Here is a 25,039-nt window from a genome sequence, read left to right as displayed (position 1 = left end):
ACTTTCAGTAAACGGGGTGATTTTCTCAACCACCTCCAATCTCGTCTCTTTGCCCAAGACGGAGCAACAGACGGCCTTCGGTAACTGATTTGAGCGGTATAGATTCTAGTTATCTACATTTTTGTCTCGTTTGCCTTCAGGATCGACTTGTTTCCCTCTAAAACAACAGGGCTTTTGACCCCTCCTTGTTTTCATTAAACAAATAAAGCAGAACGACTTCTCAACTATTATGGAATAAAGGGTACAGTCACATAAATTCAACATTAGGTCTGTCGCAGCGCTTGTGTTTGGGGAATAGGCTTTGATTCAGGGTACTTAGAAGCCTTGTAAAAACCACGCGTGTGCTGACAGGGCCCTAATACAGGCTTAATCAGTAAACTACAAAAGTAACGTCTGGCCCGCAGAGTTTGCATCGACTAACTTCTGCTTTCTGACAGACAGCTCCTGAGTGTAGAAGGATCCCTAGAGGCTGTTTATAGCAAATATCTTTTACGTTTCCCCCTTTCTTCTCCCCTGCCCATATACATTCCTTGGACAGTCTTAGAAAAAAAGAAGTTAAAATTAAAATTAAAAAAGCAGTTAAGACAATGCATCTAGCGTATTGGCCATCTGTTACCTCACTTTCTTTTGTGTTTTGTGTCATGTCGATATTCGTTTCAGGGCGTACAAGCTGCTATTTAATTTTAATGGCTGACAGACTCTTCTGGAATAAGCATGTCTACAGTCTATGCAAGGCTTTGGGAGATAATAAATTGTAAATCAAAATTGTCTTTATAAAGCTCCATGGATTTATTGGATTTGTTTCCCAATGCAATGCCATGTTAGGTCTAATCCTGAAAAACTCCAACCTGAAGAAACAAAACATTTCTCTGAGCAGAGTGGCAGAGATTGGAGGATCTGTATTTGGAATCCTGCAGGGAAGATTGACTTAAATATTTATTTTTCGTGCAGTTAAATCAACCCAATTGTACCGAAAGGCATTATGAATCCTAAAATTACTTTTCTGCTCTACTGAAAATTCATGCTGACATGTAACAAAACAGAAAGAAGCTTGGCTCCTTCTTTCAAATCAAGAAGAAAAGAACTCAACCCAGAAGAACAAATGAGGGATTTTCCATAGATTTTATTTTATAAAATATCATCCATGACTGTATTTGAGAATCTGGCTGTAAATTAAGTAAAGATTGTATCACATTTCTGATTGTTACAGTCTAACTGAAAGAGATGGTTTTTCTTAAGGGAGGAACTACTGAACGTGAAAACAACACTCAATAGACTTACAGCCTTTGAAAAAAAAATATCCTTAAAGAAAGTAAAAATTGAAAGTGCTCTCACCCAGAAATCAACTACTAGAGAGCCCTGTTCCCCAGAACATCAAGAAAATGGCTTTACTATGAGGATTTCACGCCAGGAGATTTGTTTTCTCTGAAGCCTTTCAGAGAGAAGCTTTTCGTTCTTAGAAACAAATAAACAACAAATACAGCAAAGGGCTGAGTCACAGGCCTGCGAACAGAGGCCTGCGTTCCTTCTCGTCCACGTCTCTGCTCGGCTGGCTGGGGAGTCAGGCCAGAGACAAGGTCTAGGGTTTCCCCTCTGAACACTTCAATTAGTGAGTCCAAACACAGACCCTTGAAATTGGGATGTTCTGGGGGACCTGTTAAGTTTGGTCCCTTTCTTATCTCCTTTTCTCGAGAAGCTTCCAGCCCCTTCTCTATTTTATCCAGCTTTATAGTCTCGAATATGGCACAGTCATATGTCTGTTACTGGAAAGAAAGCATCCACCATCAGACTTCTTGGTTAACAGTTCAGACCTGGAAGTGGATGTCATAGAGGAGTCATTTTAAGCTTGCAAATCAGATAAGGCAGGTTTCCATAGAAAATAGAAAAATGAAACACTAACTGAAGTCAAGTCTGAGGAGCCAGAATGTAAGGATTTAGCAGAGCAGAGGCTTGGGCTGGGCGAGCCCCTGGAGAAGGAAGGGTGGTGGTACCAGGGCGCCAGTGAAGACAGAGGGGACGCCTGGCCAGGTGGCTCTGCCGGTCAGGAAGGGCGGGGCGGGCTTCCCATTACGGCTCTTCCATCCAGGGCAGCTCTCCGAACCGAACTTCCAGGTCAGTCCGACATTTAAAACTGTCTGCTTTTCTACAACCTGAGGACAAGGTGGGGATAAGTCACTTCTGAGTCTCTGTTTCTTTGCCTATAAAATGGGGCGAATCATTGTACCCCTCCGACCGCAGTGAGGATGCGAAGGGGCAATTTGTGCAAATGATGTAGTGATGTGGTGATTTAGTTGCTCAGTCGTGTCTGACTCTTTGCGACCCCACGGACTGTAGCCCGCCAGGCTCCTCTGTCCCTGGGACTTCCCCAGGCCAGAATGCTGGAGTGGGTGGCCATTTCCTTCTGCAGGGGATCTTCCTGACCCAGGGATCGAACTCAAGTCTCCTATGTTGCAGGCAGATTCTTTACCTACTGAGTCACCGGGAAAGCCCGGCAAGGCAGCAATGGCAAGTGAAAACGAAGCCTGTGCTTCTTCCCGCTGAGGCCAAGTCGCTGGGGGACTGACTTGGCCTCAGTGATGCGCGCCCTAGCTGGTGGCCGCTGGCAGCGGGGTTAACCACGCCCCTGGGCTGAATCGGCGAGCCGGGTTCCTTCTATCAGATCGTCCCCTGATGGGGGAACGGAGGGGAAGGCGTGTTGGCAGAAACAGGAAAGAGGGTGCAGAAGAGCAGGGATTCGCAGGGACATCCCGAAGCCCTGCCAGCTTCTGGATGCACCTTCCCCGTTTAGTTTTAACCTGGCTGTGCCTGGAGAATCCCAGGGATGGGGGAGCCTGGTGGGCTGCCATCTATGGGGTCGCACAGAGTCGGACACGACTGAAGTGACTTAGCAGCAGCCGTGATCACACAAGCTGACATCAGAGTGTTTCTGGTGACTGGAAAACGTGGTTTGTTTTTTTTTGCCTCTCTGCAAGATGTGCAGGATCTTAGTTCCCTCACTAGGACTCGAACTTGTGCCCCCTGCAGTGGGAGGTGCAGAGCCCTAACCACTGGACAGCCAGGGGATTCCCAGAAAAAACATGTTTTTAATCGAAAAGGTTTATTTTTTTTAAAGCCTGTTTGACTTCACATAAAGCAGTGCTTTCTCATGGGACTGAGATCGTGGCAGGTGGCCAGAGTCACTGCGGTGGTTTCTGTCTGGGGCTTCAGTCGGTGATGGCGGCCGAAGCTGGGTGTGGGGTGAGCTGACTCCAAGCTTCTGCTGAGAAAGGGGCTGGGAGATCCTGCCAGGGATTGCTGTCAACAGGGTCAGAATCGAGGGATATCCAAACGCCCTGCTAGATGTTTCCACTTTAAAAAACTCAACAGACAGCACTTCAAGCTCACGGTTTACAGAGGAAAACTCACACTTTTTCTTTGCACAAACCCAAGCTTCACATTTCATACTTCAGAACATTACACAGGCACCTGTGAAGATGATATATTACTGATGAAAGAGATGAAGAAAATAAATAGGCAGCCTTTGGGGATCTCCTGTGCACCCCAATGCTCTGGCCACCTGATGTGAAGAGCTGACTCATTTGAAAAGACCCTGATGCTGGGAAAGATTGAAGGAGGGAGGAGAAGGGGACCACAGAGGATGAGATGGTTGGATGGCATCACCAACTCGATGGATGTGAGTTTCAGTAAACTCAGGGAGTTGGTGATGGACAGGGAAGCCCGGCATACTGCAGTCCATGGGGTTGCAGAGTCGGACACGACTGAGTGACTGAACTGAACTGAACCACGCACCCCAACAGATCACCCTAAGCACTCCCTGGGAGACCACTGAACTGTGTGAAGACCTCACATTATACAAGCCAGGTGCATGGTCTAAGTCATGATGCAATACAGAGAATCAGAGGGTTTAAACAGAAAGCTCCCTGACATCTAGAATACTCCAGTTCCCTTTGTTGTTGTCGTTTAGTGGCTAAGTGGTGTCCGACTCTTTGAGACCCCGTGCCCGCCAGGCTCCTCTGTCCAGGGGATTTCCCAGGCAAGAAGACTGGAGTGGGTAGTCACTCCCTTCTCCAGGGGATATTCCCAACTTGGGGACTGAGCCCACGTCTCCTGCATCGGCAGGTGGATTCTTTACCAAAGAGTCGCCAGGGAAGCCACAATTGCATTTACAGAAACATATTTTACATATGACTCTTGAAAAAAAAAAATTATCGACTCTTGAAAAAAAAAATTCTGCTGCTAAAATTGAGGCTCAACTATTCTCTGATTGGTACAACGTGAAAAGATGTGTCTAGTTTGAGAAGAATGTGAAGAAAAGGATGACATTGTGACTACTATTGATAATGTATTAATAACTGAGCTGCTACTGAGGGATTTAGGACATTCTAAAATGCGTTTTATGAATGTTTCCAGCGGTAAAGAGTATTCAAAACTTCAGCTTGAAGGCACTCATCACGGCTGGTCAACTACTAGACTCACTGAAAACCACTAATAGGAATCCACCCCCTCCCCTTATACAGACCACTCCCCATAATGGGGTTGGGAGCTGACCTCCTCACTTGCAGACACCAGAGTAAGGCCAGTCACTTCTCTGCCTGAGTCATCCGCCTTACCTTGTAAAGTGACTTTTCATGTGGTATGACCAGAAGGGGAATTTCAGCTTGGTCTAGGGTTTAATGACAGAAAGGACCCATCTCTTAAAAAGCTCTACTGTCATCACACCTTCAAGAACACCTTTCCTGAGCTCTCACATGCCCGTGCAAGGGACAGGCTTGTGTAGGACAAGGCCTTGGGCCCATCCCACCATCTCAAAGTGTGCAGCGCCGGACCCCACAGGCACTGAGGAGAGAAAACTAGCAGGTGGGGACCCCACAATGGTGCAGGGCCTGGTCTGCCGAAGATCAGGTTCCAGGAAGTGCCTGGACACAGCCCTCACTGGTCACAGGAACAGGAAGGGGAGGGCACCCTGCCTGGGACACAGGGGAAGAGATCTTAGCAGGAGGACCCCAAAGCTAGGGGGCAGGGGTGAGGGGCAGAGGAGCCAAGGATGCTTGGCAGGAGGAGGAGGAGAGGAGGGAGACCCCGAGGGGTGCGGGCCCCGGGGCTGGGGGCCAGGGAGTGGACCAGGAGGACGTAGCATCTGGGGAAGAAAGGGGGGCCTTTTAGCAGCACCCTGGGGCTTCCCTGGTGGCTCAGATGGTAAAGAACCCGCCTGCCAGTGCAAAAGACGAGGGTTTGACCCCTGGGTCGGGAAGATCCCCTGGAGGAGGAAGAGGCCACCCACTCCAGTATTCTGGCCTGAAGAATCCCATGGACAGAGGAGCCTGGCAGGCTGCCATCCATGGGGTCGAAGAGTCAGATACGACTGAGCGACTCACACTTTCCCACACTTGGAGCACACTGCAGAGAGTGGTGGCGTGAGAAAGGCCGATAAGAAGGCGTAGGCTCCTTCTGACGATGCACAGTGTCTGATCGGGGGATGACCAGCGTCTCAGTGACGGGACGGCCAGGCCAAAAGCAGGTGTGAGCGCACGAGGCAGGGAGTCTCAGTCATGGAGGAGGGCGAAGAAAGAGGCTCTTTTTAGGGAGGGGATAAAGGGCTGTCTCCATCTGGAAACACTAAATTTGGCTCTTTCACGTCAGCCCTTTGAAAAGTAAAAATGTTATGTATATATTTAAAAATGCACGTATATATATACATAACATAATTTGCCATTTGAACCATTTCTTAGTGTATACAGTTAGTGGTGATAATTAGACTCAGATGTACAACCATCACTATGGTCTCCGCAGAACATTCGTGCCACCCCAAACAGAAACTGTCTTAGGCACTACACAGTACCTCCTCCTTCTCACCGCTGTCTGGGAGCCCTGGAGTTAAAGAACACTGCCATATTTCCTCCAGCCCCTGGCAACCTCTTTCTGCCTCCTGTCTCTGTGAACTTGACTTTCTAGGCACCCCGCGTAAGTGGGATCATACAGGACTTGTCTCTGTGTCTGGCTTATTTCACTTGGCCTGGTCTTCAAGGTTCGTCCGTGTTGTAGCGTATGTGGGAACTTCGTTCCTTTTGATGGCAGAATGATGCCCCATTGTATGAATGAGTCAGTTTGCTTAGCCGTTCGTCTGTGGGTGGGTGTGTGGGTTGCTTCCATCTCCCTGTTGTGACGGGGCTGCTGTGAGCGGCAGTGAGCACCGGCACACAGGAACCTGCTGAGGTTGCTGCTTTCGGTTCTCTGGAGTCACACCCGAGTCACACAGTCGTTCCGTGTTCAGCTCTTAGAGGAGCTGCCAGGCATCCCCCCACGGTTGCTGCACTGTCTTAATCCATTCCCAGCAGAAATGCACCAGCTGGTAAAGAATCTGCCTGCGGTGCAGGAGACAGAGGTTCAATCCCTGGGTAGGGAAGATCCCTGGAGAAGGGAGTGGCAACCCACTCCAGTATTCTTGCCTGGAGAACTCCTTGAACTGAGGAGCCTGGAGGGCTACAGTCCACGGGGTCAAAAAAGAAACGGACACAACTGAGTGACTGACACTTTCAGCAGAAACGCACGAGGCTTCCAGCTTCTCCATGTCTTTGCCAACACTTGTTACTTTTCATTTCTTTTGGTAAGTGATCCTAATGAGAGTGGTTTTTCATAATTAATTAATTTGTGTATTTGCAGCACTAGCTGTTAGTTGCAGCATGTGGGATCTAGTTCATGGAGCAGGGACCGAACCTGGACCCCCTGCATTGGGAGCACCGAACCTTAGCCACGGGCCACTCAGTGTGCTTGTGACCTGCATTTCCCTAATGATCAATGATGCTGAATATCTATTTTATGTGCCTATCGGCCACTTTTAGAGAAATATCTGCCTAAGTCCTTTATCCATTCTTATGGGGTGATTTCATTTTGCCCAGACTTGTGCACGGGACTAGACTTAGCTGTCAACAGGGCTGACTCATTATATAGGACCAGAATGGTTACCAGAGGGCTGTAGGACCCTTGGATTCATTTTCACCATCTTGAAAGAAATCCTTGAGTGTCCTATTGAAGAAAAACTTTCCCAATCTAAACAGCATCACTGCGTGGTTCTCTAGAAAATAATCAAGGAGGTTTAGCATTTAAGTAAGACGTGCTTGGCCAGTTTACAACCTAAAAGTGGGACACACTGCATTCATGTACTCCCCAAATGCTGATTGAACACATCCTATGTGCCAGAGACAATTTTAAGTTTTGTGGACATGGTAGATATTAGCCAGAGAGAGTCCTTGCTTACAGTCCTTGGGAGAAGAATGACAGGAAGCAAACATGCAATGGAATCTGGCTGGAATGATCACGATGGAAAAATGAAACAGGATAAGGTGATGGAATTACGAGGGGAGCCTCACTGATAAGGTGACTTTTGAGTGGAGACCTGCATGAAGTGAGGGAACAAGTCAGGTTAACGGGAAGTCTAAATCCACACAACTGGTGTCATAATTTATCCACATCACGAGTTAACATGTACCTGCAGCTTCAGGACTGTGAGGTACAGACTGCAGGTTCCCAGTGGACATAACACTTGAAATAATAAGCACTCCGTGCTATTTTTATCATCAGGGAGGAAATAATTTGTCATAAGACTTTTTTAATTTTAAAGTTTAACCGAGATAAAATACTCATAACAAAATTTACTATCTTAACCATTTTGCTATGAGATTTTTTAAAAATAGATACTGCACACAGAAACAAAAATCTGACTCAGGTCAGATTTAACTGGAAAAAAAAAAAAAAAAACCCGTAAAAATGTAGAGTAATTGTGGCCTTTTAGAAGTCTTGGCATAGTCACCATTTCGATCTACCAAACAATACAGTCGACTTCACGAGCTGTCTTGAAAGTTGGTTTTATGGCCCCATCAGCATCTTTTCCCCCCGATCACCTTGATTCCAGATAAGCTCATTAAAAAAAAATCTTACTCAGACAAGAGCATATCAAAGGTCTATTGATTTCTGCTCATCTCTCTTTCTTACTCGGCTCACAATGCATGTATTATCTCTGCTCCTAGAAAACATATGGCCCAAGGGAAAATGAAGAAATAACCTTGCATTTCAAAACTTTAATTGCAAGTGTCTTTGTCTTCTGGGAGATGAGGGGTGAAGCAAGTCTGCAGCTGTGCGCTACCTGCAGCAGCGGGAACGTCTGTTCCCTAAACAGCACGATTAGGGTGGGTGACTCGTCCTCACACCAACCCGCCCAGGCTCTATGAATGCCCCCTTTATTCTCCCAGTGTGGAGGGTTTTTTTTTTTCTTTGCCATTCTTGAATTTTTTGTTTTAACTTTTATTCATTTGACAGGAGAGCTCCTTTCTCCTCTTCCCTGCAGTAACCGTTACGAACCCGAGCTTCTCAGCTCACGCTGCTCTGCTGGGTGCCCAGGGCCCTGCGAGGCTCTGCTCTGCTCTTTGGGGGAAGTGACGTGTCAGTCCTCAGTCACGTCTGACTCTTTGTGACCGCGTGGACTGCAGCCTCTGTCATGGGATTCTCCAGGAAGGAACACTGGAGTGGTAGCCATTCCCTTCTCCAGGGGATCTTCCTGAACCAGAGGTTGAACCTGGGTTTCCCACATTGCAGGCAGATTCTTTACCAGCTGAGCCACCAGGGAAGCCCATGGTGGGAGTGCACCCGGCTAATAAGGCCTTTAGACCCCAAAGGGGCCAGGGAAGGGGCTAGACTGCCCTGGCCTGCTTCCTTTTCAAAAAACAATTCCTGTTCTACCTTTTTTTTTTTTGATGTTCAGTTCAGTTCAGTCACTCAGTTGTGTCCGACTCTTTGCGACTCCATGAATCGCAGCACGCCAGGCCTCCCTGTCCATCACCAACTCCCGGAGTTCACCCAGACTCACGTCCATCGAGTCAGTGATGCCATCCAGCCATCTCACCCTCTGTCGTCCCCTTCTCCTGCTGCCCCCAATCCCTCCCAGCATCAGAGTCTTTTCCAATGAATCAACTCTTCACATGAGGTGGCCAAAGTACTGGAGTTTCAGCTTCAGCATCATTCCTTCCAAAGAAATCCCAAGGCTGATCTCCTTCAGAATGGACTGGTTGGATCTCCTTGCAGTCCAAGGGACTCTCAAGAGTCTTCTCCAACACCACAGTTCAAAAGCATCAGTTCTTTGGCGCTCAGCCTTTTTTGATGTGGACCGATTTTAAAGTGTTTTTTGAACTTGTTACAATGTGGCCTCTGCCTTCCGTTTTGGGTTTTCGGCCACAGGGTGCGGGATCTTAGCCCCCTGACCAGGGGTCAGCCTGCACCCCCTGCACAGGGAGGTGACGTCCCCACTGCGCCCGGGAAGCCCCAGGCCTGCTGCTTAAGTGTGCACAGCGTGACCTGGAAAATGAATGCAAAGGCGCCGCTCGGTGGGCGGGTCTGGGGTGGGGTCTGCACTCCTAACAGGCTCTCGGGTGATGCCAGCACTGCTGCGAGTCGAGCGCCAAGGTCAGAGATGGGTCAGACCGAGATGAAGGCCCCTCAGGGCTCCCCAGGCCCCCACACCTGCCCCGGCCCGCCCCCATCCACTTCTGCCATCTCGCCAGCGGCCCTGCCCAGGACCGAGGCCGGAAGCGTACCGCGCGGCCCCTCGCCCTGTCCCTTCCAGCCTTGCGGTCCTGCTCAACCCTCGGCCCGGGTCAGCAAGGCCGATCAGTTGACTCCCCACTCGGGCCACTGTCATTTAAGCGAAGGTCTCACACCTGGACTGCTCAGCCCCTGTGCTAGAAGGTCTCAGCCACCCGGACTGTCTCCTCTCACAGTCACGCTGAGGATCACCGGCGGTTTTGTTTTTTTAAACTTTCTCTTTTGTAGTGGGGTACGGCTGATAACCAAACAATGGTGTGACAGGCTGGGGTGAACAGTGAACTCAGCCATACATGTACAAGCATCCCACGCACCCATTCTCCCCCAGATCTAAGGTGGGTTTCTGTGTTCCTCCTCTTCCCAGTCAACCGCACACTCCCCACCTCCCCCACTTGCCTGCCCCCCACGTCACTTTCGGGGTCACCCCCTGCTCAGGACCTTCAGTGAGCGCACTGGCTGTCTTTGCAACCCCCGGGCCTCGGACCTCCCCCCATGCCACTCTGGCGAGCCCGCCTGCCCCTGGGTCAACCCTGACCCCCAGCTTCGCTGCGCCCTCCCCGCCCCGGCTGGGCCATCCATCGCCAGCTGTACCCCGCCTGCCAGGCGCACAGCCCGCCTCTCCTGGGGAGCCTGTCCAGGGCCACTGAGCCACGAGGCCCTAACCCCCCACGCATCTCACAGCCTCCGGGGGCAGCCTCCTGGGGTCACATCCTAGGACTTCGGCTCGATTCCAGGTTCAAGGAAGGATGAAGCCCGCTCCGGGTGCTGAGCCGGTGCCCACAGGACCCCGGGCCCTGGGGAGCCGCCGGGGGGAGACTCTCCCCATCTCGGCGGCTGGGAGGGGAGCACCACGGCCCCCTCTCTGGTACAGTCACTGCCACACTCGACAGCCTTCATCTGCCTCGCTTTTCAAGACTTAAAGCCCAGGTCCAGGGCCATTCCTGGACTTGGCTGAACTCGCCCTCTTCCTTTCTTTCCTGAACATAGTTGAGCTCCACCTTCTCTTGTCTGAGCCACAAGTGAGCTACACTTAAAAAGAAACACACACGAACTCAACCACCCAGGATACTCAACACCTCTGAGCGCTGCACGGTGCCAGGTACGGGAATCTGACTCGCCTACACTGTTCAGAGACGAGCGCTTCTCAGCCTCACTGCGCAAGCGAGCCACCTGAACCTCTCATAAAGATGCAGGTTTTCTAACAAGTCCCAGGTGATGCCGACACTGCTGGTCTTGGAGGAGCAAAGTCAGAGACGGCCTCAAGGCCCGAGAGCCAAAGGAAGGGCCCGAGAGCACTTCCGGGCTCTGCACCGTCATCTCCATCCGCACGAGGGACCCTGAGCCCTGCCGCGCCCACCACCGCGCAGATGCCGCGCGGCGGGAGGGGGCGAAGGGCAGAGCAGGTCCTCACTGAACGTCTCCCGCTGGCCGGGCACCGCGCTCGAGGCTCTCCCTTCCTTATCTTCCCCAGCTCCCTTCTTCCTCACCAAGAGACAAGGTGGCCCACTCAGACCGTGCGTGATAAGCAGAGTGGCACAGTGCCAGGCATGCAGCAAATGCTCAAATTCTCAGTAAATTATGAATAATATTTCCTGAAGGACTGATTGTGATCTTACAACTTCCCCTTACAGAAAACTGTAATGGTTTCCTACGAGTTCTGAATCAGATTCACGCTCCTCAGCACGGGCTCAAAAGGGCTCCACCAATCGGGGGCAGAGTCAGAGACACCCTGGGGCGAACGGGAGGCCAGACCAAGATCGGAAATCCCTTCCTGGGCTCGGATTTGCTCTCGAACGGGGACGGAAGGCAGGCCCACCTGGCCCACATGCGGCTGCTCCCGCTGCCGTCGGGAGAGGGCCTCTCACACGACGGCCCCACCCGGGACGCCCTGGACTCACCGTGCGGGCGCAGAGCAGCGGGCGCCCATCACCCCCACATCCCTCGTCCCAAGGATCGCCCCACTTAGTTACGATGACGAGCTGCCCATTCTAGGGCTTTGGCTGTTGTTCAGTCGCTCAGTTGTGTCCGACTCCTTGTGACCCCATGGCCTGCAGCGCGCCGGGCATCCCTGTCCCTCACGAGCTCCCAGAGTTTGCCTAAGTTCATGTCCATGGAGTCGGTGATGCCATCCCACCATCTGGTGCTTTGGTCATTTGTAACCAGACACATAAATAGGACCTCGGTGACCTGGGCACAGGGATCCGGACTGGAATAAGGAAAACCTAAGCTCCTCAGAAGGGGCCCCCCCAGCCCCCCACACGGAGGACAGAGCCTGGGGGGCGGCAGAAGGGGATGAACACGCCCGGGACGTCCTGACAAACGCAGGGCAGGGCTGGAGTGCCTGGCCCAGCGGGGACAGGACAGCTTCTTCCCGGCACCCCAGGGCTGCCCGCAGTCAGAGATGCCCTCGCGCCGGGAAGTGGCAGCGGTGACTCAGCCTGTCACATTTCTTTTCCTCCTGAGTCAGGGAGCGACCCGCACATGGACCCTGAGCTGAGGCTGCCCAGGGTGCCCGCCTAAACCCAGCCTTCAAGTCACAGCCTTTCCCCTTCTGCTCGGTGACAGTTGACAACAGAGCGCCCTCCGCAGATGAACCTCCTCGAGCGGGTCCCACAGATGCAGACCGGCGGTGCTATTTCCCCAAGCCCTAAGGAGCCTGCTTCTCTCTCTGCACGCTCCAGGCCTGGAGCTCTCCCTGTCTGAGCCCTGCCTGTCACGCAGCAACCGCAGACGCGGCTTCCCTGCGGGGTGAGGGCCGCACCCCGGGGCTGACGCCTGCCCTGAACTTGCCGTTCTCATGGGGTCCTGGGCGTTAGTCCTGTCTTCCCGGTGAGCTGGAGTGGGGATTAGACCTCTGCGAGCTGCACCTAGCACGTGCCAGGCACACGGGAGGGCTTTGACAGGTGGCAGGTGCGTTTAAGACAGTCATCAGGCAATACTCCTTTAGCTCTGAGCTCAAAATCGTTCCGTGGCATCCGACGTCTACAGCAGCAGGTCTCAAACTCCAGCGTGCCTCAGAATCCCCTGCGGAGGGGGTGACACCGATGGAGGGTCCCACCCACAGGGTGTCTGATGTCCGGGCCTGGGGACATGCATTCCTCAGCTCCCAGGGTCCAGGCCGCCCCCACCTGGCCGGCTCGGGTCTTAGACACCAGCCAGGCCTTGGTTTTCTCCCGCTTGGCATCACGTCCGTCCAGGCCCAGAGGCTTCCTTGGCCCCTGTCCTGCCCTGCACGCCCTAGGCACCTGGCTCAACCCTCCGGGCAGCTGTTGACCCGCTTAACTGCCAGGGACGCAGACGGGCGGTCTCAGCCTCAATACGAGGCAGGGGTGTTCTGGGGCCTGGGCGCAGAGGGGAGTTCTGTTTTCCAGAGCACCTCCTGGAACTGCAAAGCCAGGATCCAGAGAATTGAAAGGAAAGAAGCTGACAGCGAGGTTAAAGGAAGTCGCATGAATAACTTGAGTGAGAGGAAGTAGTGGGCTGACGGTCTTCAACGAGAGAAACACGAAAATAGAGACAGTGGCCAGCGGATCTTCACCCCCAAACAGAGCAAATGCGAGGAACCGGGTCGAACTGTGAGACAGTACTAGATTTAGGGCCACAGGGACGTTCCAGCCGCTGAGAATTGTTGAAGGATGCGCGGCAGAACCAGGGCAGATGTGATCAATCCCCACTAGGCTTGAAACAGGGACCAGAGTCTCCATTAACATGAATGTTTCAGACGTGATGCTGCTTTTCTACCCTGGGTACAAAACTGAGAGCCCCAGACAAGTTTTTCAACTGGACAGGCGCTTGGCAGCTGTCTGTGCTACTTAAGGGCACAGTTTTCAGTGAGGTGGTGCCAGTGGTCAAGAACCTGCCTGCCAATGCAGGAGACATAACAGACTCGGGTTCAATCCTGGGATCAGGAAGATCCCCTGGGGAGGGCATGGCAACCCACTCCAGTGTTCCTACCTGGAGAATCCACAGAAAGAGGAGCCTGGCGGGCTATAGTCCATGCGGTCGCAAAGCATAGGACACGACCAAAGGACTTAGCGTGCATGCATGCACATTGCAGAGAGGAGCAAATGTTTTTAAAGAGTCAGAACCTCAGAAAAAAGGTTCCCTTCCTATTTGGGGGAAGTAAGGAGGACGGAGCTGGCAGAGGCCGTGGTGCAGACAGGACTTGTGTGACAGAACCCCTGTTCTCTTCCCGCCTCCCAGGTTCAGCCATCACGTTCACAACATGTTAAAGAGTTTTTCTTCCTCATTTTTCATGGAAAGTCTTCAAATTTCTGGTGGCTGGAGGAAGTGGTTCTTGTACTCTGAACACTGAACAGGAAATGTCATGAGTTATTATTATTCCAATGAACCCAAAGGGTCGTTTTTTTGCCGACGGTTCTTCCTGCCACTTGGAGACCTGGCAGCTCTCTGCCTTTGCCTGTGCCAGGAGGGCCTCTGTGTCACCTGTGAGGCCAGGGCTTTTGGGGGTGGGGGCGCAGAGGGGGCAGGCAGAGTGGAAGAGAAACACTCAGCTGAGGCACCGACAGCCACCAGGAAAAGGGGCCTCCTGCAGGAGAAAGAGCTCTGCCCAGCTGCCGTCCAAGGTAAACACAGCTTGGGCTGGGGGCGGGTGCGCCGAGGGCACTGTAGAAGACCACGGGGTAGGTCACGCCAGCCCTGATGATGGACTCAGGGGACCGCCGGCCGCTTATCTCTGTAGTCCTGAGTTCTCAAACTCTGCCTACATCCTGACCCTCTGATTCAAAGACACCTTTAGGCCAGGAAATGGCTCTGAATTCTAAGGCACACAAATTTCCTGCAGTGCCTTGGGGCTCTTAGCTTGTTTTTACCTCTAGGGGCTCTAAGGAATTTTGCTTCCCAGTACAACAATCCGAAGCAAATGGGATTCCATATCCTACACTGCATTCTTCTTTACTGTTTAGGGGAAAAATCCTTTACTTGCAACTGAAACTGATTTGACTTGGATTTGGACTAAGAAGTTTCCTTAATAAACTGTGCAGAAGGATCACGCAAATGGTCAGCTGTGTTGTCCTGACATCTATCATATATATATATTTTTAAATAATAGGTGCGACCACATCCTCTGCCCCTGTGTCTTCAGCACCTGGCACACCTCGGGGCACCCTGCACTTGCCTCCTTTCTCTCCCCACCTTCCTGACCCCATTCAAGCTTCTCCAAGTTCCTCCCCAGAGCAGGAGCCCTGGCCTCCTTCCCGCCCCCTGGGGACCCACCCCCGTTCCCCATGGCGCTGCTCCCCACAACCTGCAGATCTGACCGCGCGTCCCTCCCCAGCACACAACACGCGGGGGTAAAACCTAGACTATTTGCACATAAAGCCCTTCTCGGCCTCCCTCTCGCCACCTGCCCTGGCAGCCCGGGAACACGGCCCTCTGGAGTCACCCCAAACACTGGACTCTGTCCACCCCTGTTATCCCCCAGCCGCTCCCACCGCCAGGCAGGGCGCCCACCAGCCTCAGACCCCCGCCCAGGCCGCCCCCTCGCCCTCCTTCTGCGCCTTAGACGTGCACAGCCGCACGGCAAGAAAGTGGGGCCATTCCCCCGACGCCTCCAAGCGGGTGAAGGCCCTCTTGCCCTGGGCGCGCACCCGCACTCTGAGCGCGCTCCGGGGACGCACGGGTCCCGTCGCGTTCTGTCTGCTCGCGGCTAGACTCAGCGGTGCCGGGAGACCAGGGCTGGGCCTGCTCTCCTGGCGTCCCACCGGGAGGAGGCGCTCCTTTTGTTGAGCTAAATGAACACGTTCAACACAGTCTTCTTTCTTACCCTGAACATGGCAGCCCACGGAAACCTGAGGCTGGAGGTCACTGCTGGCCCACAGGACGCGGACAGATGGGTCGTGAGCACACATCCACGCAGGCGAGCGCCTAAATGCTGACGGGGCTGCCTTAGCTCAGCAGGGCCAGGGAGGGGGAGGGCTGGGGAGCCGGCAGGCCGGGCCCCCGCCAGGAAACAGACTGACAGCGCCCGCGGATGGAGGGCAGAGATACCGGCGGGCGGGCCGCGCCTCCCGCTCAGCGCCAAGCCCACGAGCTCTCTGAGAAATCACTCCCACCCGGTCTTCTGTTCTGCCCAAGTCCACCGTCTCACTCTGGGGTTTTCAGGCTCAGAGGCTGGGTTTGGGGCGGAAAGGAGCTGAGTTTAATCTGTTTCTAGCAGTGGGTCCCACGAGGCAGCTCGGTGCTTGGAGCTTCCCAGGTGGCGCTAGTGGTAAAGAATCCACCTGCCAATGCAGGAGACAGGAGACGCGGGTTCAATCCCTGGGTGGGGAAGATCTCCTGGAAGAGGCCAGGGCCACGCACTCCAGTGGAGGAGACAGGAGACGCGGGTTCCTTCCTGAGTGGGGAAGTGGCACCCACTCCAGTGTTCTTGCCGGGAGAATCCCATGGACAGAGGAGCCTGGCAGGCTACAGTCCATGGGGTCACAAAGACTCTGAGATGACTGAATGTCTACGCTCCCAGATGGCAGCTGGAGTGACACATAAGATTGGGAAGGTACGGGTGGTGGGAAGGAAAATCAGCTGTCGGCGGGGATCCCAATCCCACCCACTGCGGCGGGGGGTGACTGAGGTGGGGTCGGGTGTTTCTCCTGCGGGCTGGGGTCCGGACTCTGCAGGCAGACAGCAGACAGCAGACAGGCCATGGCTGTCCACCAGCCCCGCTGGCCCGAGGGTGGGTTCCCTGGGGCGTGAGTCACTTGGAGAGCTGAGGACCATCTAGGCGGGATGCAGATCCACATCCACAGCAAGACGGCCCGCCAGCCTCCTCTGGACACACATGCGGAAAACACACCGCTTTCTTTTCCCATGCACTTCAAAAATAGGAAAACAGCATGGGGGGAATTTTAATACTGAGCTGGCAGAGAAAGTTCACGTGGCTCCTTCTTCAAACAGCACTCTCTGCAAAGGAGGCCCTGGCTTGGAACTCCCCTTTTCATGGCCTCATAAAACACTGATTTACTGACCTTCAAAGATACACCTTTATTGTTTCAGTTTTCCTGGCATAAGAATTTCTGGTAGATAACTGTAAAAGCAAACTCATATTTCCTTATCAACACAGAGAATACGTTCAGATTACAGATGTGCCATTTTCAGGGGAAGTGGTGGGAAGGAAATACCGGGGCGGGGGTGGGGGGTGGCGGGGGCATTCGAAATATCTGTGATCAACAAAACCAACGAAAAGGACGCTGATCCCGGAGTCTGTGACTCTCTAAACAAAGTAGGAACACACGGCCAGGTCTTCCCGCTAGGATGGGCCGGTGGGGCAGGGAGATTGTTGGGCCAGGGCGGGCACCCACGAGCCCTGCAGCCCCACCCAGGGGATTTCCTCTGCGGGGTCTCCCCACGGGCCTTCCAGGGCCCACGACCTCTCTGTTCCTGATTAGTCTACCTTGCCACCTCAATGAGGGCCACACAAGTGTTATCTCAAACACTGCAAATGTTTACTGCCCTGTCTGTGGCAGGCTTCCTTCAGCTAGCTTTACAGAGTGCTATTTGCTATCCATAAAGTCATAAAAATATGTGGGTTTTCTTTTCTTGGCAAGATTGCTTTAGGCCTAAACCATTCAAGCCATCTTCTCCAATAGAGAGCTTTCTTCCCCAACTGCCTCTGACCCCTGATTTCCCAGCCGTCCTTCCAAGATGGCCTCGGGAGCGTCCGGCTCCGAAGCCCTTCCTGGTTCCTCCAGCTGTATCCCTCCTTCCTTCCCTGCACCGCTTTGTGTACAGAAGGTGTTACTCTTCGCCCGCCTTGTCCTCTGGACCCGACAGTGAAGACCCAGCTGTGTCTTGGCTGTGCATTTCCCCAGAACAAGGCTTTACATCCCAAATACCAAATACACTTGCTGGCCCGGGTATGAGCGACTCTGCCCTTAGGTCTTGGATTACTAGGGATAAACACGGCTGTGTGATCAATGACCTCAATGAACACAGTCTGGTCCTATAATTTCTCAACTCTAACAGCAGAATGATCAACATAGAAGTTTTCAGTGTTTTTCTTTCTGTAGACAAACACTCTTCTGTCTGAACTCAAATGCCCTCACTGACACAGACACACAGAGATACAATCGCAGAGATGTTTTAAAAGGCAAACCTTACAGCCTTCCAGGTACGTTTAAATTGATTTAATATAATGTTCATGGAACGAAATACAATGCTTGCAGATAAGGCCCTTTCTGGAAGCTGTTTTTGCCAACTATTTTACAAAAGCGATACCTCCGCCACGCCCCACACTAAACAGTTCTTCAGGCCTTGCCTAGCGGGTGAGAACTAACCACCAAGGCAATTCCTCTCTCTGAACAGACCAGGTGGGCCCAAAGCAGCCGTACCTGCAGGATGGCTCTTGGAACCCCAGTTTCTGCAGGGGGCCACGGCCACCCCGGCTCAGAATCAACACGTCTGCGCTGGGGAGACTAGACGCACACACGTCACTTGTCACTTGATCGGAGCTGTCCCAGCACCCTTCCATTGCTTCCTGTTGGTGTTTAGTTGCCGAGCTGCGTCCAGCTCTTGGCGACCTCATGTACGGTAGCCTGCCAGTTTGTCTCTCCATGGAATTCTCCAGGGAAGAATATTGGAGTGGGTTGCCATTTCCTTCTCCAGGGGATCTTCCCGACCCAGGGATTAAACCCCCAGTCTCCTTCATGGCAGGCAGATTCTTTACCACTGAGCCACCTGGGAAGCCCCGTTTCCTGTTTAGGTATGATTTAAAAATGCACATAATTCATGCAGCTCAAAGGGAAAGGGCGGGATGGTTGGGGAGAGTAGATAGTACTTGCTGAAAGATAGCTCTGAGAAATAAATGGGTATTTTGGCTTTTTTTTTTTTTTTTTGGCTGCATCGTGAGGCGTGTGGGATCTTAGTTCCCCTACCTGTGATCCAACCCATGTCTCCCGCATTGGAAGCATGGAGTCTTAACCACTGAACTGCCAGGGAAGTCCTGAGAAAGAAATGTTTTGATAGCAATTGCTGTCAACGTTAGAACCTACAGCACTACATGTACACATATATGTACATATGAAGTTTTTGCAATTAACACTGTGAGGTGTTTTTTTTTTTTTTAAAGCTGTGTAGTGAGCAGGGTTTTCTCAGGTGGCTAGCTATTCCCTGGAGCCCTCCTCCTGTGGTTTAAATAAAGCAGCACACCTGTCCAACCTGTTGAACACTTCATTAAGCAACACCTAAAGTGCTTACAATGAGAAAATGCCTCCAGGCTTTCCCGGCTTCCCTGCCCTCAGCCATTCCCAGAGGCTCCCTTAGGCAGAAAGGGAACAGGCCACATCTTCCAAGAGAACCGTCTGCTCCAGCCCACAGCCTGTACTTCCGTCCAGGCTCTAGTCCCAGGTTGGTTTGCCATCTCTCCTCACTCCAAACACAGCCCTAGAAGTGCTGTTCTCTCTGGAAGCTGTCAGCAAGAGCCGAAGCCAGTCTTTACAGAGCAGGGGAATCTGAAACTGCTGAAAGCAGAAAGCCACCAGCACTTGCCCTCTAAGGGACTTCCAAGGGGACAGGCTGTCAGAGGGCTGTGGGGCTGGCTTTCCCACACTATAGCTCTCCTCCAGGGGACAGAAAACCAGTACCTGCTTTTATTCACCTGGCAACTGGACCAAGTGATCCCATAGAGAAATTTCTCCGGAGGGCTTGGGATGGGGAGGGAACCCGGATCGGGGAATTCGGTTTCCCGGTCCCCTCAGCCCCCTTGAGTCTTGAACAGCCCCCGGGACTCGAGGGGAAAGGCCGCAGAGGGGAGTCCCGGGCTGCTCCCGGGCTGGAGCCCCAGCGGGGCCTGGCCGCTCTGAGGCCGCCCCCTGCCCCGCCTGCCCGCCCGCTCAGCACCCGGAGAGCAGCGCCCTACAGACCGGCTCCCCGACTGACTTCAAGCACCCCAGGTGCGTTGGTTTTTCCAACTGTGAAGACTGTTTTGTCCCAGTATCATCACAGGGGTTCTGAGAAGTGACTCTGTGTCATTCTGGTCCGGAACCTGAGCCGGTGGTTCTTGAACTGCTTGCAGGTTTGTGGGAGTGCGGTGGGGGCGGTGGAACTGGAGGGGAGAAGGGAGATTTACAGAAAGAGGGGAACGTAGGAAAACATTCTGATTTTCTTTTCTTTTTTTTTGATTTCCTTCTTCAGAAAAAAATCTCCTCTGTCCATGGGATTCGCCAGACAAGAATGTTGGAGTGGGTTGCCATGCCCTTCTCCAGGGGATCTTCCCGACCCGGGGATGGAACTCTGGAAGGAGAACCCAGGGTCTTCTGCACTGCCGACGGATTCTTTACCATCTGAGCCACTAAACTACCAAACCCGGTCTCAGCGCGCGCTCTGGATGGACACCCCCGCAAGGGGCAAGCATCAGCCAGTCCACCTTCCGACAGCCGCCAAGCGGAGGTGGGGAGACGGAGTGAGGCGCAGGTAGAGTTAAGGACCGGGGCTCAGAATGGCCCGAAAGGAGAATCCTACTTAGGACGGTTGGTTAACTTGGGCGCTGCCTGCGGTTCTGAAGTTTTCTCTCGAGTCCGTCCGCAGGGGAAGGGGCCGTGTCTACGCCGCTGTCTCCGCGGCAGCGATCGTGCGGGGGCCCCTCGTCCGCGTTCGGGTGCCGGGGTCCCGCAGCACCCCAGCATCCCTGAGGCTCCCGGTTCCCTCCTCCCACAGTCCGACCGCACCCGCCGTGGCTCTCCCCCCAGATCCTCAGCCCCCAGGCTCCGTGCGGGTCTCGGAGCCCCCGGCCGCGCGGAGGAGGGCGCGCAGGGCGCCCGGGCGCGGGGCGCGGGCGGCGGGCGGCCTCCTTACCTGCAGCCGGCCGAGCAGCGCCAGCAGCGCCAGCGGCGCGGGCAGCGGGCGGCGCCGCCGGGCGCGCGGTGCCATGGCGCGGAGGGCGGGGGACGGTGGCCCGCTCTGCGGCCTCTGCTGCCCGCGCGGCGGCCCGGGACCTCGGGTCCGCCCGCTCCGCCCCGTCCAGCCCCGCCCCGCCCCACCCCCGGGCACCCTCCCTGTCGGCGCTGCGCCCTCCTCAGGCCGCGCCCGGCGCAGGGCCCGGGCTAGGAGGCGACGCCCGAGTCCAGCGCGCTGGGGGTGCTGGGGGTGATCCGGGGCTCTCGCCGCGCCCCCGCGGAGCTCCTGCCTGCGGGAGGCTCCCGCAGACACTGCGGGCCCGCATCCCCGGACTGTCGGGGGCACACTCCCCGGAAGAAGGTAGCCCGGTGGCCCCAGCCAGCCTCGCACGCGCCCCGAGCCCGCGCTCACCCTTCCAAGCCGGGACCTCCCGAAGCGAATGCCCAGCGACCAAAGGTCACGCGGAGAACTCCTCGCGATCACTGCCGAGGGCGCGGGTTCAGTTCCCTGGTAGGGAACTCAGCTCAGTTCAGTCCAGTCCAGTCGGTCAGTCGTGTCCGACTCTGCGGCCCCATGGACTGCAGCCCGTCAGGTTCCTTTGTCCATCACCAACTCCCAGTGCTTGCTCAGGCTCAGTCCATCGAGTGGGTGATGCCATCCGACCACCTCATCCTCTGTCGTCCCCTTTTCCTCCCGCCTTCAGTCTTTCCCAGCATCAGGGTGTTTTCAAATGAGTCGGCTAAGACCCCACAAGCGGCGCGCCTCGGCCAAAGAAGAAAAGAAAGAGCAGCCTGGCTGACAGCAGAGCAGGGCAAGCTCTTGGAGCGTCAGAGACACTTATGTCAGAAGTGCCAGAGACACCCCTCTAAGCCCTCCCCACTTGGGTGCTTGTGCTAAGTCGCTTCAGTCGTGTCCAGTCTTTGCGACCCCATGGACTGTAGCCCGCCAGCTCCCTCTGTCCGTGGAATTCTCCAGGCAAGAATATTTGAGTGGGTTGGCTTGAGACTTCAACAACCTAATGAATGGGAGAAAATATTTGCAAATCACGTAGCCGATAAGGGAACCCCCTTATCGGCTGTTTACACAGACGGTAAACAATCTGCCTGCAATGCAGGAGACCCAGGTTCGAACTCTGGGTCGGGAAGATCCCCTGGAGGAGGGCATGACTGCCCGTTCCAGTATTCTTACCTGGAGAATCCCATGGACAGAGGAGCCTGGTGGGCTACAGTCCAACAGTCCATGGGGTTGTGAAGAGTCGGATACGACTGAGCAACTAACACGTACTTCGATGTGATTATAAATACGGTAAAATTTAAGTCTGGCTATTTGTTTTCTGTTTGTTCCACCTTTGCTCGTTTTTTTTCTTACCTTCTTTTGGATGATTTGAGTATTTTTAGGGTTATGGTTTTTTCTCCATTGGTAGCTTATTTTATATCTCTTGTTTGTTTTGTTGTTTTAGTTCTGGGTTTACAACATGACTGTATGACATGACAGTTTACCTACAGATGAAATTCTGCCGCTCTAGGTATACGGTTGGAGAAGGCAATGGCACCCCACTCCAGTACTCTTGCCTGGAAAATCCCATGGACGGAGGAGCCTGGTAGGCTGCAGTCTATGGGGTCCAGAAGAGTCAGACATGACCGAGAGACTTCACTTTGACTTTTCACTTTCATGCGTCGGAGAAGGAAATGGCAACCCACTCCAGTGTTCTTGCCTGGAGAATCCCAGGGACGGGGGAGCCTGGTGGGCTGCCGTCTATGGGGTCGCATAGAGTGGGACATGACTGAAGCGACTTAGCAGCAGCAGCAGGTATACGGAAGAACCTTACAACAGCACACTTCCGTTTCCCCTCCCGCCTTGGGCTACTGCAGTCATGCTGGTTCCTTTACTTTGTGACTCCCTCCTGGGCAGCCTGATGGGTACACTGCCAGTTACTTTTCTGCTTTTTGGAAAGCAATCTGTAGTGTTTGGTTAAAAAAAAATTAAAAGTGCAAATATCCTTTGGCAAAGCAATTCCATATCATAGTAGAAAAAGCTAGTTACAGAGTAATATCGTCCCATGTCTGTAAAAAGTAATAAAAAAAAACCATGATTTTATTTATCTAAGCAAAGGAAGTTTCTGGAGAGACAACAATAGCAAATACTAATAGCATATTTACACTTACAAATTCATTCAATTCTTGCAACAGCTGCGCAAGGAATACTAAACCCTTTCTACAGATGAGGAAACTGAGGCATAGAGGCTAATAACTTACCTAGGGTCACCTGCAGTAAATGCCAGAGCTGGAATTCAAACCTTGGCTGTCTGGCTCTGGAGTGCATCTTATTACTAAGCACCAACTTCTCCCCAGGTTTTAAAAATGGAACTACAGTTGATTCACAACACTGCGTTAGTTTATATAGTGATACTGCGTTAGATATATAGTAAAGTGATTCAGTTATGTTTATTTTTCAGACCTTTTTCAGTTACAGGTTACTACAAGGTACTGCGAGTGCTATACCGTAAGTCCTTGTTGCTCAACTGTTTTAAATACAGTGGGTGTATGTCTGTTGATCTCATCTCCAGATTTATCCCTTCTCCCCTTTTCCCTTTGGTAACCATAAGTTTTTTTCTATGCCTGTAAGTCGGTTTCTCTTTTCTAAATAAGTTCATTTGCTTCTTTTATTTTTTTTTTAAGATTCCACGTATTAAGCTAACTTGCTTCACTGAGTATGATAATATCTAGCTCCATCCATGTTGTTGCAAATGACATTTCATTCTTTTTATGGCTGGGTATTATTCCATGGTGTGTATATCACATCTTCTTTATCCATTTATCTGTTGATGGACATTTAGGTTAAAGCACCAAATATTAGCATTAGGTGAATCATAGTAGAAACTACTCATTTTAACTTTTGATGTTTCTAAGCTGTTTACACTGAGGAAAAAGTACTTTTGTACTTCAACTGACAGGTATGTACGTTTGGTAAATAGAGGTTAAAACTCCAGATGAAATTAAGTATAGGAGTTGTACAAAATTAAGACTAAAAAAAATATTTATCTGGCCTATTGTTGTCTTGAATGTGGGGACAGACTTTCTGGAAATGGCTGTGTGTGAGATTCTGATTTTGATAAAAGGAACTGACTTGTGGGAGAGGGTATATTCACTGTGGCACTTCACGAGAAATACCAAGGCCTACTCCTGGCGTATTTCCAACATCAACCCCTTCTTTTTTCAAAAAAAGATTAGGGGACTTAAAACTTCTGCTTGGAAAGTCCCAGAGGTGAGTGTGCTGGTTTTGGAAGCGCTGTAAACAACAGAATGCCCGGGTTACCATATTAAATCTACTAAAACAAGTTTAACTGAAAAAATAATTACTTTTAAAGACTCTATTTCAATATTTACAGATCACTCAAATAGTTCAAATACTTTATAGAGATTAATGTAGAATACATTTGTTATTAACAAGATCCATTAAAATGAGCTTGAGGACATCATCTTTCCTATATAAATGGCGTTATTATGAGAAACATGGAAGTTAAATACTATTTTTCCCTATTAAGTGAAGAATGCTTGCACTATAACTAGATATTTCTCATCATTTACAGAAAGTGTTATTTATTATTTTTATAAGTCCATTTACAAGCACATGTATAATTAAATTTTGGTTATATGTAATAAATGCAAAATTCATCTTAAACAACAGATGTTTTAACATTTATTAAACATTTCCAATTTTTACAGAGTAATCAGCCAATGGTGAATTGTTTTATTTGTACTGGGGAGAAAAATAAAAGAATCATAGCTTTAGTAGAAAACTATTTTACATGGGTAATGTGCAACTAACCCTGAAAACCCTCACTACTTCCCGCTTCTGTAAGAACTCTTTTGAGTTTCCAGAATCAAAAAGGTAGGGTAAAACACGGCTGTCATTTTCGTTTCAGGTGAATGCTTCGTAAGTATCCTATCAATAGGATTATATTTTAATGGCCTGTACTAGGCACCAGAAAATAGATACAATCTTGTTAATAAAATGCCTATAAATGTCCACAAGAATGAGAATTAATCAGCTTATGTAATTTTTTTTCATGTGGTGACAGAAAATAATTACTGGGCACAGAGCTAAAGCAAATACATAAAAAGCGAAGTTATTAAGTAAACATAAGACTTTACAAATCTTTCAGGAAAAGCTCACTAGTAAATACAAATGTTTTTATTATTCACTCTGCTTGCTTGTGCTGTCATCTCACCTACAAAACACTTTTTAAACCACAGTAAACCTTGATAAATCAGTGTTCACTCACAGATGAATCAAGGGGCGATGCTATCCCACAGTGACATGAAGAAATTCCATATCCAGGTCTGTGAGAGAGGCTGGCCTGCCGCACCCTTCCTGAATTGGGTCTTGTCAAGTTTCAGTGTCAGTGTTTTGCTGGACAAGACTGAGGAATATGGAAGACCTTCGAAAAGGTGTATAACACGGTATTACTTTTTCCTTAAATATTTGGTAGAATTCACCCATGAAACCATCCGGGCATTGAGGTTTCCTTATGGCATGGTTTTAAATGACAGGTTCACTGTATTTGATAGATAGCTTTAGAGAGCTTATTTCCTTTTGT

The 25,039-nt window shown here is 51.6% G+C and overlaps 1 protein-coding gene across 3 annotated transcripts in view; it reads right to left on the bottom strand.

The window, feature by feature from the left end:
• The window catches only part of TNFRSF11A (TNF receptor superfamily member 11a), a 62,979-nt gene extending 42,408 nt beyond the window's left edge, over nucleotides 1-20,571 (bottom strand). For 2 of the 3 annotated variants that reach the window (XM_061400369.1, XM_061400370.1), the window contains exon 1: nucleotides 20,398-20,571. In XM_061400369.1, coding sequence (XP_061256353.1) covers nucleotides 20,398-20,472 — 75 coding nt within the window. In that variant the 5' untranslated portion in view covers nucleotides 20,473-20,571. Of the gene's footprint in view, nucleotides 1-15,376; nucleotides 19,401-20,397 lie in introns of those variants that run through there. The other variant, XM_061400371.1, reaches the window with a different exon arrangement.
• Between the last annotated feature and the right edge of the window lie 4,468 nt (nucleotides 20,572-25,039).

Source organism: Bos javanicus, chromosome 24, assembly GCF_032452875.1.
Source record: "Bos javanicus breed banteng chromosome 24, ARS-OSU_banteng_1.0, whole genome shotgun sequence".
NCBI lineage: Eukaryota > Metazoa > Chordata > Mammalia > Artiodactyla > Bovidae > Bos > Bos javanicus.
This window is presented reverse-complemented; position numbering and strand designations above follow the sequence as displayed.